This window comes from Gymnoscopelus microlampas, assembly GCF_963454915.1.
Source record: "Gymnoscopelus microlampas genome assembly, chromosome: 12".
Lineage (NCBI taxonomy): Eukaryota > Metazoa > Chordata > Actinopteri > Myctophiformes > Myctophidae > Gymnoscopelus > Gymnoscopelus microlampas.
Window position 1 is genome coordinate 27,697,164 of NC_139949.1, and position 17,371 is coordinate 27,714,534.

General features: G+C 42.2%; 2 protein-coding genes across 4 annotated transcripts in view; both read right to left on the reverse strand.

The window, feature by feature from the left end:
• ints2 (integrator complex subunit 2) overlaps positions 1–7,740 on the reverse strand; it is a 28,133-nt gene extending 20,393 nt beyond the window's left edge. For 2 of the 3 annotated variants that reach the window (XM_084073467.1, XM_084073469.1), the window contains exons 1-7: positions 7,608–7,740; positions 6,357–6,671; positions 6,111–6,249; positions 4,367–4,469; positions 3,786–3,899; positions 2,114–2,244; positions 1,608–1,778 (exon numbers count right to left, since the gene is read on the reverse strand). In XM_084073467.1, the coding sequence (XP_083929593.1) occupies positions 1,608–1,778; positions 2,114–2,244; positions 3,786–3,899; positions 4,367–4,469; positions 6,111–6,249; positions 6,357–6,649 (951 nt within the window). In that variant the 5' untranslated portion in view covers positions 6,650–6,671; positions 7,608–7,740. Of the gene's footprint in view, positions 1–1,607; positions 1,779–2,113; positions 2,245–3,785; positions 3,900–4,366; positions 4,470–6,110; positions 6,250–6,356; positions 6,695–7,607 lie in introns of all 3 variants that reach the window. The other variant, XM_084073468.1, reaches the window with a different exon arrangement.
• A 1,305-nt stretch (positions 7,741–9,045) lies between these two features.
• The window catches only part of med13a (mediator complex subunit 13a), an 84,004-nt gene continuing 75,678 nt past the window's right edge, over positions 9,046–17,371 (reverse strand). Inside the window, exons 23-30 of the mRNA XM_084074923.1 lie at positions 16,315–16,538; positions 15,918–16,060; positions 15,643–15,801; positions 14,223–14,411; positions 13,138–13,283; positions 12,633–12,797; positions 11,741–11,841; positions 9,046–10,731 (exon numbers count right to left, since the gene is read on the reverse strand). Coding sequence (XP_083931049.1) covers positions 10,599–10,731; positions 11,741–11,841; positions 12,633–12,797; positions 13,138–13,283; positions 14,223–14,411; positions 15,643–15,801; positions 15,918–16,060; positions 16,315–16,538 — 1,260 coding nt within the window. The 3' untranslated portion in view covers positions 9,046–10,598. The remainder of the gene's footprint in view (positions 10,732–11,740; positions 11,842–12,632; positions 12,798–13,137; positions 13,284–14,222; positions 14,412–15,642; positions 15,802–15,917; positions 16,061–16,314; positions 16,539–17,371) is intronic.

Genomic DNA, 17,371 nt, shown 5'->3' on the forward strand with positions numbered 1-17,371 from the left:
ACCCAAGAATGATGGCTGGTTACCTGCCAAAGTGTCCGGTACTGTAGACAAACTTACCAGTAATAGTGAATCTTTAACATGTGTCTGGTGGATAGTGTTAATATCCCAGCCATGTCCAGTGTTCTTATAGGAGTGTTTGCACAGGGGTATCACATTATAAACTCAAACAGAGGACCCTGGCATTCTACACTATTGGTGGGGTTTACAGCCAACAACTGAAGAGTAGAACCTCCTAGTTGTGTATGTGGCGCAGAGGTATCGTTGAGGGATAAATAGAATAAATTCTACCCACAAGGGGCATATTTCTTAAGAGGGCAAGCACAAAGTGCAATAGACACCCTCTTGTATTTATTAGTATTCTCCTTCTTCAATGCCGCTTTTGCAGAACTGGAATGACATGCAGTCACTTTTTACTAAACTGAAGGGTTCAGTAGATGGCCATGCCAAACGACCAAGAAGAAAATCTTACTTCCATTGGTCAAAGGGAGGCGCTATAGCAATTAATTGAAAATGCTCATTTTGACCTACAGCCATGAAAGTTTATAACACATATGCTCATGAGGAACAAATTTGCCAAATCTCTGACCTGACTTCTGACTCTTAGATCTTCCACCATTTTTATCTTTTATGAAAATCACTTAAATCCCTAATCCTCATAGTATTTTTTTGCAATCTGTAAATACTCAGGAATGCTTGCAAATAGTTATTGATGGGGATGGGGTGGTGACTGTGGAGGAATACAAGTATTTGGGTACAACAATTGACTCCAAGCTGGAAACATGGAATTCCAACACTGATGCCATCTATAAGAAGGGTCAGCAGAGGCTGCATTTTATGCGCAGACTGAGACAGTATAACGTGGAAAAGGGTTTAATGGTACTCTTCCATCGATCCTTCGTGGAGAGTGCATTGACTTTCTGTTTTGCTTCCTGGTATGGCTCATTATCATTGGTAATAAGAACAAACTCCATAAAATCATCAATGTATCCAGCAAGATAGCTGGGGACCCTGGGGTACGACTTGAGAGTATGGCAGCAATGTATGAGACCCGGGTGCTTAGGAAGGGGAAAGCTATTGCTAGGGATAGAACGCACGTTATACAGTCAATACCACCCGTTACCATCAGGACGACGGTCCACAGTGCCAATGTTGCAGGCTAGGGCTTCAAGATCATTTGTCCCTACAAGTATAGGACTTCTGAACAAACAGGCCCCATCTCAGTTCTGTGCATAAAATGTAATGTGATGCCTCTTGAATCATGACTGGTAGCCTTTTCTAGTCTTCACTCTGTAAGAGAGGAGCTGTGTAGCACTGTCAATGTATTGTGTGATCGGTCTATGTATTGTGTATTTATGTTATGTTTTGTGATTTTTTTTGTATCCTGATGGCTGCTTGGTACAAAATGAATTTCCGCAAGGACAAATAAAGTATCTATCCATCTATGCTTTCACGTAGCACCACAAACCATTATATGCTTATCAGCAGCCATAAGCAGAGGGGCTGGCCCTCCATTATTGACCCATGAAAACAATATGTGGGCACTAAAGAGCTCATTTGTTGTGGTAATTGAATTCCTTAGTTAACAGCGGAAGTTGCCAGTCTCTCACCTGCTGCCCGTTACGGATGAACATGCTGAACCAGGTACGGACTTTGGTGTTGGTGCCCAGCAGTAGGCCACTGACATAGGAGACCAGGGGACTGACAGCCTCATCTGCAGTGTCTGGCCTGTAGTCCAGAGTGAGGGCTACTCCCAGTCCTGGTAGGTGGCACTCCTCCACCTGCAGACACAGTACAACAACAGTCATCTGTTAGTTACCAGTGCCTATCCTCGCAAATACGCTGGGATTATGTTACATAATAGTCTTCATCTCTAGCGGCCGTCATAAGAGAGACATTGATCAGTTCAACCCGCAAGCAGGGGGAACAGTGGTGGGTTGTAGTATTTTGTAACAGAATAGGGATACAGCAATAAAGATAAGAGATATTATATAGAGTATGGGACGACTATTATATACAGGCTTGGTGATAGGCAGCACTGCATTTCCAAAGAGCTACAACAACCGTCCTTACGAAGGAACAGCAGCTGTATGCTGGTACTAATAGTTCAACTGACCACCATGGCTCGGATGTTGAGGGCCTGTGATGGGTTCATCTGACACAGTTGCCTGAGGGCCTCCGTTCTGCGACGGCCCCCAATGCTCTCCTCATCTTGACGCTCCCCATTCTTGATCAGACCCCTGCAGACTGCGGACACAGTAGTACACATATCCATCGTTTAAAATCAGTTACATCTGTTAAATGTGCATTTGCTTATGAAAAGAAAATGCCTTAAGTGTCCTAAAATGTTGGAACAAGTTGAGGGAATCTATGATTTTACGCTCCTGGAAGAAAAGCCCATTGTCATAGAACATTAACGACCACCAGCCAAAAGCAAATATTTTACTTCAAACAACAAAGACACAACTTGAAACTTAAAACTCTGCCAGAGAGATAACTAAAAGCAACTGTACAAATTCAGCTATTCTGTTTGCCTGTTGAGAATGTATTTACCATCTGGTGTTTGTTAAGCTGTAAATTGTGGTATATGGATATTTATTTTTCAAGCATGGCACGCACAACCAGAAAATTGTACAGCAGTGGACTTCAAAGACAGCAAGTGTCCAAACAAGCAGAACATTTTATTGTATTTCCTGATAAGATACAGTACAAAATGCAGCTTTCATTCCTAAATGATCATACTTTTATACTATATTTTAGGGAAAGTGTACAGGTGGTTACACAAATTGACATTGTAAAATCTTGTGTTCCCAGTGCTCAGTATAACTGAATTCTTTATCTTGTATGGTCATGATTGCTTTTATAATGTAATCCATGCCTCGGGGGTTCCTTGTTTGCTTTTTGGCACAATAGTGTAAAAAGGAAAATCTCTAACAGCTATAAATACACTAAAGTGTAGAATCACGACTCATTTATTTGCCCGTAAATAAGATTTAACAGCCATCAGAAGACAGCACTTCCAAAGCCACGTCTCACTTTGCCCGTACTTCACCGCGGTTGACAGTTTAAAAGGCAAAATGTTTATGGCTGGGCTGAAACTATGACATTCACTGAAATGATATTAGCTTCCATCTCCGCCACTTCTGGATCATTTCACATGCCATGAAATGAGCTTATAGTTACCAGCTCACGTTCAATATGATGGTCCTTGATGCTTGTAGAGGGGAGGCAATTCCAGCGCTTCACCCTAAAAATTGATTCATTTCCTTTTCAATTCAATAAAAGAAAAAGCGGGGGGGGGGGGGTCTTTCCAGTAACAAAGCCGAAAAGGATTCCCCGATGTTGACTGCTATGTAACTCACGCAAATAAGCTATTGACTCAACACTGACCCTCTGTGTGATAAGGATGCACTGGAGGGAGTGGGGCATTCCATTTCCTGCTAATGTGTCTCTGCAAGCATACAGAACACTCTGTGGGCCAGAGCGAGACCATAATGTTCATCATCAATCAAAAGGAGAATGCATCAACCCCCGGGCCAGGAACAAGGCTAGAATTAGAATGGCAACAACTAAATGGACTACAAAAACATGTAATGGCAAGTCAATAATTGTCTGCTTAAAATTACAGTGAAGCTTTCAAAGACAGACTCCTGCTGTATGTTAAGTGAAGATCTGTTTCTGCTGTGGTGGATCAGCTTACAAAGTATATGAAGCACTGTACTAACTGTATTAATCAGGTGCTGTGGCTCATGTTAACAGCTGACGGCCTTCTGAGACGGCAGAATTACCTTCGTTGAAGCTGTCTGGGACGTTGGCAACCAGCAAACATAGAAACCAGTCCCCATTGCGGACATGAAGCAACGCCTCTGCCACATCCACGATGGGCAGCAAGGAGGGCAGCTCTACAGAGAAGAGGGAATTGAAAAAACATCTAATGTTTATAGCGGGACATAATTTACTTTTAATGAAATCCTTAAGTTGATCTATAAAAAAATATCTAAAATAAGCCAAGTGCATTATTCAGGTCTGATACATTACATTCATATTTGTCACTTTTATTGTTTGTTGTTTACGTATTCCACTTTTAACTTTTAATTCCACAGTTAATGTGTTATTATATATTATAATTGTCCTAAAATTACTTCAACTCTCTCCAGATTAGATCCTAGTATGGGCTATTACTACTAGTAACTACAACCCTGGTAATTCACTAGCGCTGTAAAGAACTCAAGACCAGTTTACTGTCAATATAACTGTTCTATTTTGGTTTAGGTTCATTCTCAGATTTATTATTAATTATAAGTAATTAACTAATTAATTACTTGAATAATCACTTAATTATATGAGTAACTTCTGCACTTCTGTGTACCTGCTTGCAGAATACAGAGTACATCTGCCACCTCTTCCAAGTAAACAGTGCTTTCAAAGAGTTCAGATGACTTCAAGAAAAACTCTCCATTTGAATCTGCCACCTGAGAGGGAAAAACAAAAAGTCCTTCTATAATGAAACTATATGGGATAATGTCACCAGTCAAGTTATGGGCAAGTTCGATACTCTCAACACAATCTCATTAAGAAACGTACAATGGATTCATACCAATGACTTTTACGTACATAATAGTTAAGTTATATGTACATAGTTACTATGTAGTAACTAGTACAAATAGGTTCCCTGTGCCCCTCCAGGGCGGAATAATTATATATCCCAATTATATACGTAAATCCCCGTAAAAGAAATTCCACTTCCAGGAGCCCCCGGGGTTGCTCCACCCCCCTCCGGTGCACGCCAGGGTACACTATGCCCCGGGTAGAAGCAGTGCAGGCCTGGCACAACCAGGGTGGAACAGTGAACTGAAACTGCAAGGTGCCCGATTGCCCCGCAACTACAGTATACAACCACAGAGTATATATATTTTTTGTATATATAAAAATAAATGTTATCAGATTGGGGCAAAAAAAGCCTGCCGCTAGCGGCTATATTATGACTTTAGTCATTTCTTGTTTTTTATAGAAAACAACAAGGACAATCTCACAATTAAATATTGACTGGTAGATGAATAATTCAATTAAAAACAAATAACAACAAGTGATTTACATTTTTGGTATAAATATATGTACTACAAGTAACTATGTTACATATGGCCAGAGGTAACTTACTAAATATCCTAAATTGGCTTAAAGGACAACTTCAGCCATTTTCAACCTATCTTCATATAATTGGTCCTCACTAATGCTCATGGTAAAATTGTACAATTCTTTTCAACTAGGCCTCTGTCTCATAGGAGGGCTGTGGACACTTCAGAAACCCGCCTACCAGTGACATTAATCGTATAAGATTTTCATTTTATTAATACGAGAACAATGGCTTTCCTAACAGCATGCCAACTGTCCAGGAATAGAAAGCCTGCAGTTTCTATTATCTTGGATTCCCCATCAATAATGTCACTGGTAGGCCGGTTTCTTAATTGTCCGCAGCCCTCCTCTGAGACAGACGAGTAGACAAAAATGGTACCTAATTATTGAGCATTAGTGAGGGCCAATAGAGCACCGAAGTCCTGATGTCACTCGTTCATCCCCTGGGTCGCGGAAGTAATTTCTCTATGGAGAATAACATTGGGTCATCTTAGAATCGTCTCGAATCTAGAATCGTATCTAAGAATTGTGGTCCAAAAAGAAACAAACCGTGCCGGCGATATTGTCGGGGAGGTGGCTCTGTATCGTTTATGATAGTCAGTCACTCATATTTTATACAGTGTGTCTCCAAAAATGGAGTGTTGGAGTGTTGCCTCAATGTGTAGTCATGGCATCAGGCGCAAACAAATCAATCAGCTCCATATGGGCACAAAAGGGGGCATACCCATACATGGGCATGTACTGATGACATCAGCGATCTCCATATATGGGCATTAAAGGGACAAGGACTGACAGATAGAGATATTCATATATGGGCATATAGGTGCGAGGGCTGCATAGCGGCCCGAACTGTAGACGTGAAGGCTGCGTAGTGGCCCTAACTCTACATCTAGTGTAGTTAAAAGCCATTAGTATCCATTGCACGTTTCCTGACAAGGCTCATATTCTAGGAGGAAAACCCAATCAAAGAGCAATCTCACCTTATTCATGATAGCCAACAGTTCACTGAGGGTCAGGCGGAGTCGCCTGAGGGGATCACTGTGTTCGAACTCCAAGGTCAGGCCATGTTGGAGTTGAGAAACTAAGATGCTCTCTCCATTAGAGCCACCTGCTTTGTGTCTGCAGGGTACCAAAAACAATAGCATCAAAAATATCCTAAATATGGCCTCTATGTGTACAAAATGAATGAGCAAGCACTTGTGTCATCTGACAAACACCCAGGTTACCTGAGTTGCTGCTCCTTCCGTGCATCCTGCTCCAGAGCATGGAAGTCAACTGACAACAACGCAACAATAGAGTTGACAGCCTCCACTCCAGACAGCAAGCGGAGGATTTGCTTCTTGTCCTCGGCCCAGGTCTCACTCTGGTCAGCTGGGGCACAGAGAGCCATCCTCACAAGGCATGGCAGAAGCAGCCTCAGCTCTGGGCCACTTAAAGCAGCAAGGCGCACTACATCCACTTTCTGCATGGCTTCAAAAGCATAGGGGCTGACAAACTGCAGCCCTGCACTGTCTGACATCTCTGCAAGTACAGGGTGAAACCTGGGAGGAAACAAAGACAGCACCTACACAATGAAAGGGTCCCAATCTGATGCCAATAGCGTAAGGTTAGGTATCATAATCTGATCATGTGGGACTTGTGTAACATAACATGCCAGCATGATATGAAAATAAGGTTTCACATGATACCAAAACACAATAATTCAACCGAAAGCTTTAATGGAAACAGCATACATTGGATGGTTTCAGCCAAAATCAGATATTGTTGGATGCTTTGTGTTTGTCTTAGGCTAATATCTTCTAAACTATTCTATTCATTCATCTAAAAGTTTGCTAACGTTGACCAGAACACTTAAAGATATGGATAGTTTTTTGTTAAAAGGTTAAAGCTCTATATTCTGATAGTAACTATAGCTATAGAGTATATAGTTTGTTCAATAACAGGAGTCTCCCTGTCTCTGCAGCTCTTTAATAAACAGAATAAATTGACCTTTACAAGTCTGTAACTCTGACAGTACACAAATGAAACCAAATGGACCCGTTTGTATACTGTCAGAGTTAAATAGGGTCCTTGAAATGTGCAAGTTAGAGAACCTGCTCTATCAACAGAGATGCTGCAGTAGCAACAACAACCGGCAGCTAAGCTACGGTTAGCTGGCTGGCTAAAGTTCACTATCACTTCAATTAAATGATGTCCAACACACTAATTGCTTTGCCAAACTACAAACTAGCAAACCACAATAACTCGGAGTTTAGCATGCTAGCAAAGAAACACCGGAGATATTACTGGCAATTACATTAAACACATGATGACAGTACAGTGGCTAACGCCGGCTAACACTCCATTCATTGATATCACAGCAGGCTAGGCTAACGTAGCAAGCTAGGCTAACTCAACTCAAGAGTTTGGTCTCGTCTTGTTCGATGCGTGAACAGTTCACTTGCACAGAAACATAGCAACGCAAATAATCGCCTTACCCTACGTATGATGATGATTTGTGTCTTTTTTAATAGAAATGTACCATTCGAGGCCTTGAGACCTCGGACTTGCGTTTCCTAACCTAACAGAGGAGTGCTGTCAGATACACTCACTGGCTGTGTGAGGCTCACACTGACTGCATGATCCACTGTAGTGTGGACCAGATCAGACACACACACAGATCGCTGCTCACACTGATTCTAGGTCTAGATCTAGTACGAGCTAGTAGGAGGAACAGTACTGTTTCATGGTGTTTAAGGATTGTCTTGGCACCTTATTTTAATATAATTGTATTTATTTATTTATTTTATATATATATATATAAAATAATAAATAAATAAATACAATTTTTTATATATATATATATATATATATATATATACTGCATATAACTAAATAACTGTCTGTGCTACAAATATCTTAAAATCTAAATATATATATAAAATATAAAAATATAAAAAAATATTTATAAAATCTGTCAAATTCAACATTTTCTGTATATCTATTTTCTGTATATCCACGGACGCAGGTTGTATCATGAAAATCATCTTTTCCTAAATGTAAAAGAACCATTATGTTCTGTTAAATGAGCTCATGAGAACACCGCTAGTTGTGTCACTGTATGTTGAAGGAGAAACTCACTTTATGGACACTATGTACAGTAGTGAGTCTTTGCAGAAAAATTTGACAGGAAGTGCCACATAACACATAACAGCATAGTTTGGATTCAAAGCTGTGACATCAAAGGTAGATGGTTAAACACAACGCCATGCATTGCTCACTTTCTTAAGCCAGAGACAAATGCACCGCATTACATGCCCATTCCTCTAGTACTTTTAACAAGAGTGCAGCACAACATGGATTCCTTTAATTGCTCACACATGCGGGTGGATATTCACCACCAACTGACCAGTGTTGTTGTCAGTCACTTTGCCACAGAGTAAATCCTTCTACACTTTATCCAAGGGCACATTTTTGACACTGGCGGTGGTTAGGGGAAGTGTGTAGGCTAATTCCAGAGAAGAGCCCCTTGTGCATTTCCTACACTTGAGAGCAAGGAGAAATGATGAAGACAGTTGAATGTGTGATGCTGCTGGTTGCTGTTGCCAATGCTGATTACTATTCTACATGACCCAGACCCCGGGGCACTGGAACACTTTTTAGATATCCATTATCCAAGTCAAATTATTATGCAGGAGCATTTCACTGCCTATTCCTTTCGTCAGTTAAGAGTGTAGAATATTGCTCGCTTCTGGAGACATAGTTCTAAATGGTTCATGCTGTTTTAATAACTAAGCAAAATCTATATGAGTATTTGACTAATGCACTAAACAACATTGATGAATAACATCTAAGTGACACCTTGAGGAAGGAAAGCAAAATGTAAATGTTCAGGGTTTTTATTAAATATTGAATGTATGTATCTACACCCAAAAGAAGACCACAAACATGTTGATGGTCAGAATATTTTAAGCAGGTGTTGGCAGTATGCAAGATAAAGAGCAATACCAATGGATTTTCAATAGTTCAAAGTACAGTTTCCTACTGAACAGGAGAAGATCAAGAAAGCAGATCTTCCTCTGTGCACAAACACTGCATATCCAATGGGCAGCCATCTGTAGCTGGTTAAGTTCATTTACACCACACATTTACTTTCACAATGAAGTAAAATGGGCTTGGTCTAAATGCACCCATAACCAATCAGAATTGATGCCAAAGAAAGAAAAAAAAAAACCTGACCTCAGCCAATCTGTAAGGAGAGGTGCAGTAAACTGAAAGGATGTGTGCTATGAAGGACACTATATGTCTGTCATGTTCGCACATTCTACATATTTTTTCTCCCCTTTAAAAAACTAAAAGGTCAAACCTGAGGTCAGCTACTTCCAGAGATGCCAATAGTTCACCGTCAACTCCACTATTGGTGTTCTTGTCCAATTGCACATCACAATCCCCCTCCCCAAGTAATACACACAAGCACAGAAAAATAAGTTGACGTACTTTATTCCTAAAACAGAAGCCGCACCACCAACCGCTGGCATGGCATTCATATATAATTATTTATATATATTGCCGTTTGGTTTTTGTGTCTAAATGTGTGGTATAAAATACTATATACGACAATGTACCTCTTTATTTGAACACAGTGAACTTCATTGCTGTACAAGTCCTCTGATAGCTACAGCTTTGCTGTAAGTCCGCCATGCTCAAAAGCATGGAACATAATTCTCCACTCTAATTCATCTGTACATTGTGACAATACAAATATTCTGTCTCCATTACAAAAAATAATACTCTAAAAGCATCCTACTGTGACTTTATTTCATTTTTATGGGATTTTTTCTCTCCTGTTTGTTTTGTAATTAAGACGATTACATATATCTTAGACCAATTGCTTTAAAGCAGGAAGCAGGAAGGTGATATAAACCTTCTCCATTTTATATATAAAAGAGGTTAAGAAATAAGACAAATTATACATTTAAAAACTTACAATAAATAAGATAGATGCAGGCATTTCATTTGGATACAATTTCATCCAAAGGAATAAAAAGGAATTTCAGGTCTTAAAACCAAAAAAATCCATACTTGAGTTTTCTGGGTTTCTTTTTCCTTCTTCAATCAAATTATGTCCCTTATCCTCCGATAACTTTACAAATACAGACATGTTTCTCCAACAACGACTGGCCAATCACTGCGCTGCCACGTTGGATACCCGTGGCAGCCCCGTCTCATCCTCTCGCTTTCTCTTGTTAATTGCGACTCCAGTCGCGGTTTTCCCCTCGCCTGTGCATGTGTGTGTCTCACAGTGACAGGGGCTGTCACAACCGTAGCAGCGCTCCGATTCCACACCCTTGTGCCAAATCCAGCTCTCTGTTGCTCGCCGGGTCTGGTGCTCGCGGTGCTTCCCGTCTGTCAGGATGAAACCCATTGTGGAGGATAGCTGCTTTCCTCATTACTCGTTGCTCCCGTGGCTCGCCGCACACGCCGTTTGGTTACAACATGTTCATGATGAAGTTGTACATCTGGTTAAGCACCACAAAGTGGATGGGCAGACACGAGCGTCGATCCTGCGTGGCCGGGTCGCACGTCAGCCAGGAGAGGGCGTTGTACTGCTCTAGAACAAATCTGCAAGTGCATACACACAAGGAAGCGCACGCGGACACACACACACACACACACACACACACACACACACACACACACACACACACACACACACACACACACACACACACACACACACACACACACACACACACACACACACACACACACACACACACACACACACACACAGGACAGTTAACAGTTATTCACAGTTAAAGTGTTAAGAAAATGTCATGCTAAAAGTTAAAGAAGGGATAACCTTTTCAAAAGGCCACTTTGTTTTGATGCAGATCTTAAACGTACAGTATCATGTCACGTGTCATTATTCATTGCAGTGTTTTTGTTGGTTGATGTCAAAGTAAATATGTTTTTCAGTCTTTCTCAGCTCGCCACATCTCTAGGCCTGTCACAATTATTACATCATCGTCTGATCACAATTATTTGCGATAATTACAATTGTTTTGCACAAACAACATAATAGTTTCCATTCATCTGTATACATTCATCTGTACATTTCTTTCATACATTTTCAAAAATAGCAGAAATAGCTTATCTACATGCCCACAACGTATTGCATCACGACACAAAGAAAAACAGTATTTAGTACATCATTTATTTTGGATTATTGGCACTGGTCATTCTCAGTCATATTTAAGTTATACAGTATGTCCTATTTGCCCTGTGCAATTTTGTTTACAAAGCCTAAAAGGCAAACAGAATTCTATTTATATGTTGCGGCATTGTACATCAATGTTCAATGCCGAAAACACAAATCATTCATCGCAATTATATGTATGACAATTAATCATCATCTAAAGTGTCATGATCGTTACAGCCCTACTGTAGCCGTCCTCCAATGATCCCAAACATTTCAACTGTAAACAAGCCTCTGCCATAAAACAAACTTTCCACCAAACAAATAACAGCACAAAGTCAGTAGTGGGATTAGGATGTGTAACTGTAACTGATAGGATCTTCATGAGGGCTGTGTCAGCGGATAAGCAGCAGATGCAATGGTGCTGTTTACCTGAGAACATCTGAGGTCTGATTGGAGTCAAGGGGATGGGAGTGTTTGCTGTGCAGTAGTTCATCTGATTGCACTGAAGACACGTGGAGGTGCAAAGAGGCCTGAACATGACAAGAGGAAAAGAGGTGTCAACAACAGTATTACTCAAAACGTATCCACCATTACATTGCTTCTAAACAAAGTGTCTTTTCCTCCACAGTGAGTGCCTGCGTGACTCTTAAAGTAGGGGCATGTCAGTACATGGGGGTGTGATGCATTCTTTCACATTTGTATGCTTTCCGCTGTTCCCCTTGGCCTGCGGAACAGATCGTTCACAAATCATAACCAGATTAGGTTTGCGGGAGAATATCTGGTATTCCCTCTGCTTTCAGCCATGTCTCATGCATAATATGCAAGCACAGCCCTCAAACATTATGCACCCACATGCCTGAACACATTTTATTGACAACTCGCTCTTTTGAGGAGAACGAATCAATAATCAGAGATGAAATGAGGGAAACGAGGATATGATACACCAAATTGTAATAGGGTACAAGTTACTGATTACTGAAAATGTGTTATTTTTACACAACTTGAAATTCCACAAGATGATACTTTTTTTTATTGCAAAGTCAGTCTGGAAAGTGTTTCATGATGACCATTCTCACAAACCTGTCAGTAAAAAATGGCCAAGGTTGAGTACATCACAAAAATGTGAGCTATAGCTCATGTTCTAGTAGTAAGGCAACTGGGGGAAGCTTATGAAAAGGTCATAAGGTCCAGAAAAGCTGAAGAGTTCAATTGGTCTTCTAATGTAAGTTAGCTGCTTGACCACACATTCACACCTGTTCAACTTTTAAACAGGGTTTTCAAACTGATGCCAGTTTGGGCTGTTTGCAGCTAATCTCCCTACCTTGAGAAAGAGTGGACATTGGTTCTGAGCTTGCGGGCAGGCCGACCAAAACCAGTCCGGCAGTGGACCGGCTTTGGCCGTAGAGACAAAGTAGCCCAGGGCCAGGGGCTGCTGTAGGAGGTTAGGAACTTCTTCGTGAGTCTCCATACGATCAGTACTCTGGCCCTGCCATGGTCACAGAAGAAACAACAAAAGTTAGCTCCAACTTGTGTTTGAGTCCAACAAAAACAGTGGCACCTTAGGTTCAATGGATCAAGTGTACAATTCGCATTTATCATCTGAGCATTCTCCAATATTATGCCTATAGAATTACTGCTTTATTGGACATCATGCTGTGAAGGGTGATAGGGAAGACTGGCAAAAGAGAGGGATGAAATGCAATAAAGTGACACACACTATTAAACCAAATCATATTATTAAGAAAATGGATTGCATCATAGCCTTCCATGTCATAAGGATAGGGCTTCAGAAACAGTTGTCATTGGGTGCGTGCGTGCGTGCTCACCTTGCTGCCATCACCTCCGTGGTGGTAATGAGAGCCAGGGGAGTGCACTGGCGAGGTGGTGGGTGAGATGTTGATGATATCGGGGTCTACCAGCTCATTCTCTGGGTCATTCAGCAGATCAAAGATCCCAATGGCATCGGACCCATCTGAAGAGAAGAAGGACAACATTTAGAGAGTTAATAGAAGTCTGTTTGCCCATGCTCAGTGTGGTGGGATTTGCCTCTTCTTCATTTGCCTCTATATCCAGGTCAGAGACGTTGAATTTAAGAATAGATTGTAACGCCTCTAATGGGAATTAAACTACTAAACTCCTTGGAAACCACATGAACCCTAGCATCCCTATTCTGGGGCGATCGTTCAGTGACTATAGCAGATCTACATGCTTGCATAGCCAATTTACAGGCTATTATCAACGAAGAGATTTGGTGTCGAGGGAAAAGCTCGGGAATAATTCACAGAATTAAATCCCACGTCATTCCATGTAAACAATTTCAACATGTTGGGACATTTCAGACATCAGTCCTATTTGCAAATCTGGAGCATTCAAACCACAATAAACTGAAGATGGTTGAAGCGTGTGACATCAAGAAGATGTAGTCCACCCAACAGCAGCAATATCCACCACTAACATACTGACTCTTAAATTAACAGAAAAGGTAAACATGAACGGTTTAAGCCACTGATCCTCAACGTCGGGTCCAGGTACCACCAGGGGTCCAAATGGACCCATTTAGGTCTGTAACTCTGAGAGTGTACAGATGGAACTGTACCCTCTCAGAATTAAATAAACAATGAGGATTTTACAGTATAGGATTTTACAGATTTTACAGTATTGTACCCCAATCTTTTACAGATTGGGGTACAATACTGTACAAGAAAAAGATAATGAAAATAACAGTAAATATCAAATGGGGGTCTGTGGCCTAATGCGAATCTCTGGTTTAAATAACATAGATGCTGGAGATGCAAAAAGCATATTTCATTATGTCAGTCATTATACAGTATATATAGCAGCTATGATGATCCACCTGCGGTTAAAGGTCACAACACAAAGAGGCGTATGTATTGAAAAGGGTGCTACGGACCGGTGGTGGCGTTGAGAATATCAATGTTGGTGTCAATGTTGGTGTAGCTGGAGCTGGCCACTTGGACGAAGGCGGAGGTGGGGAAGACCAGGATGTGAGTGCAGGAGGTGTCCTGGGGCGTGCTCAGCTGGGACGTCTGCATGTTGAGGGTGGTGCTCCGGCCGAACACTGAGCCGGTCGACACAGAGTCTGAGGCAAGAAACAGACAGAGAGAGAACAGGTCAGACACAGGTCAGTTAACCACTTGAACACCATATTTCCCCCTATTGGGGAGTATATTCGCCAGAAATAGACAATCTACAAGCTCACAACGTATCGGGACGGTGAGATTCGGTGTAGAAATAAACAGGACAAACCAAGCACAGTTGCAACTCAGGTCCATTTGACTAATTATAGAGGGTTTAAATGGCTAAAACAAAAAACTATTAATATTTTACAAGGTCATCTATATTGGACATTCTGATTCATCACAAAAAAAACACTAACCTCCCTTTGTCTTAAAAAAAGTCACTGAAAAAGCCCATGAGGGAATTACTCCTTGATATCTGTATTTCATTCAGACAACCTTCCATGGAAGAACCACATCACAGTCTATCTGAATAACACTGTATTACTTACTATCTGACACACTGGCTCTACATCTACATATTCAATTTCCTTTCCTGCCTCCATGCACGCTACAGTTATCAAAACAGACAAAAACAACGCACACAAATAACAACCCTACGAACGATTGTTTGAGCCGGAAAAGTCAACGCATCACTCTCAGAACCACACACGCACGCACGCACGCACGCACGCACGCACGCACAGTGTTTGTGTGTGTGTCTATGGCTAACACAGCCTTCGCTAATCTCCGTCAGCCTGAGGAGACTGCTTGGAGGGAGGGGGTCATCCCCGGGCCCTGACACCTCTCAGCAGGATCTGCTGTGATGCGCTGACAAATAACCCCCCGCCCCCCTGCCTCGTTTCTGAAAATAAACTCATTGATCTAGCTCTCCATCACGCCACACTGAGATCAATGGGCATCTGAGAGGCAGTGCTTTATGAGAGAGGGCTACACCATCCTCTCTGCCATTAATCTGCGCAGGCAAGGAGGGGACATGCATTGTGATATGCTAGTGCCATCCATCACATGTACACACACACGCGCGCACACGCACACACAAACACACACACACACACACACACACACGCACACACACACACACACACACACACACACACACGCGCGCGCACACGCAAAGACACATGAAGACATGACAGGCCTGCCACTTTCAGTGGAGCAATATTTCTCACAGGCCTGCAGGAATCACCCCAGATTTAAAACAGATTCTAATGACGTGTTTATGGACTGCATGCGCTCTTCCAACTCTTTCTTTCACACTCGCGCCCGACGACATGCAGGGACACACTGTACCTGGCATGATGACAAACGATCCCTGTGGCTCCATGGCTACCAGGCACACGCTGAGGATGCTGGGAGTGTCCGAGGCGGAGATGCCACACATGCGACACATCTCCTTCAGACGACGACTCAGAGACTGCAGGTTTCTCCTGCTCAGCAGGATACTCCAGTCTGGAACAGGTAGACAATGAGTGAAAAAAATGAAGAAAGACTAGTCACACAAACATCATAAAACATTTTTAACCACAACTTCTTGTGATTAAAAAAAGTCTTTGTCTGACATTTACCTTTTAACTCCCCATGCCCCATTCTGCCCAGTCGGCCTATCACCACCCTCCATGGGACCGATGTCATCTGCACCAGCCCTAAGCACCAATCCCACAGCTTCTGCAGTCCCAGCCTTCGTGCAGAGCCCTTTTTCCTCCGCGCCCTGTGGACCGCACAAACACACACACCAAAAAATCTAAAGCGCTGTTCAGAAGACCTCTGAATAAATATTCTGCATGGAAATAAAAAATAGCCTACAGTATTATACTTATGTGGTGGTATAATTATTTGCTCTTCTAATATCACTATGTGCCATATAGCCTTGTGTAACAAGTTTGTCCAAATTGCATCCATTGTTATGACAACCTGATACTACGATCATGTTAATTGATCAACATTGAGAACGCCCCCACCCACCTGTTGGGTACGTCGATGCTGATGATGCAGGTCTCCAGCAGCTCGCCGTAGAGGTCAGTGCATGTGACCAGGAGCCAGCGCTGGTCGTGAGACAGGCAGTAGCCAACGAACAGCACGTTGTACTTCTGCGCCGCCTCACCGAATGTCTCTCCCAGCTCCGTCTGCTTGTCCTTCACCGGCGCGAGGATGAAGGGAGGCGTGTACAGACGCGGACACTCCGGCCTCTGTGGACGGCGGGGGACATTGTCAGATGTTAAATACGGGGATTCTTATTTAACCCATTAAGGCCTGAGGTTCCGATTCTACAGAATGTCTTCAAAACTCTAACAGTTTTCTGTAAAACCTACAGTATGTTGCTATATCAGTGGTTCTCAAACTTTTTCATGTCAAGGACACCCAAAATGATATGTATTTGGCCGCAGACCCCCATCTCAAAATATTTTGTTCCAGGGACCCCCCGCCCCAGAAGCAAAGATTTGAGTTAAAAATGTTTGCTTTCAAATATATATTCAAAGATTTGCACACATTTTCAAGATTTTTCAAAAATAGCAGATCTACAAGCTCATAGCGCGGCACTCTGTGCCGCGCTATGAGCTTGTATATCTGCTATCTTTGAATAGCCAAAGAAACCTAAAATGACACAGATGCGTTCCCGGTCTTAATGGATTCATCTGGGGCAATTCTCACACAAACGGACGGATGTTGGACACGTGCCAGATTGACTGAACGTAAAAGAAAAATATGATATGAAAGGTGGAGGGGGTGTCTTCCCAGTGAATCTCGATTTCTGCCGAGTTTGCATCTGGAAAACAAACGCGCAGGACAAAAAATGTCTGCTCCGTCGCTGCCTTTGGCCCCACCCCCAATGAAATGTTCAGTTCCTCCAGTTCTCGCAACTCAGCAGCCCGAAGTGCACCGCTGTGTCGTGTGTAAAAGGTAGTGCCGGCTGTGGAGGAGGAAGTCAATTGAATTGGGTCGTGGTCTGAAGCGCCCCCCTGTCTAAACCTGGAGCCGAGATCCCATTAGGGAGGTCTCAGGGAGTCAGCCAAGCAGATAA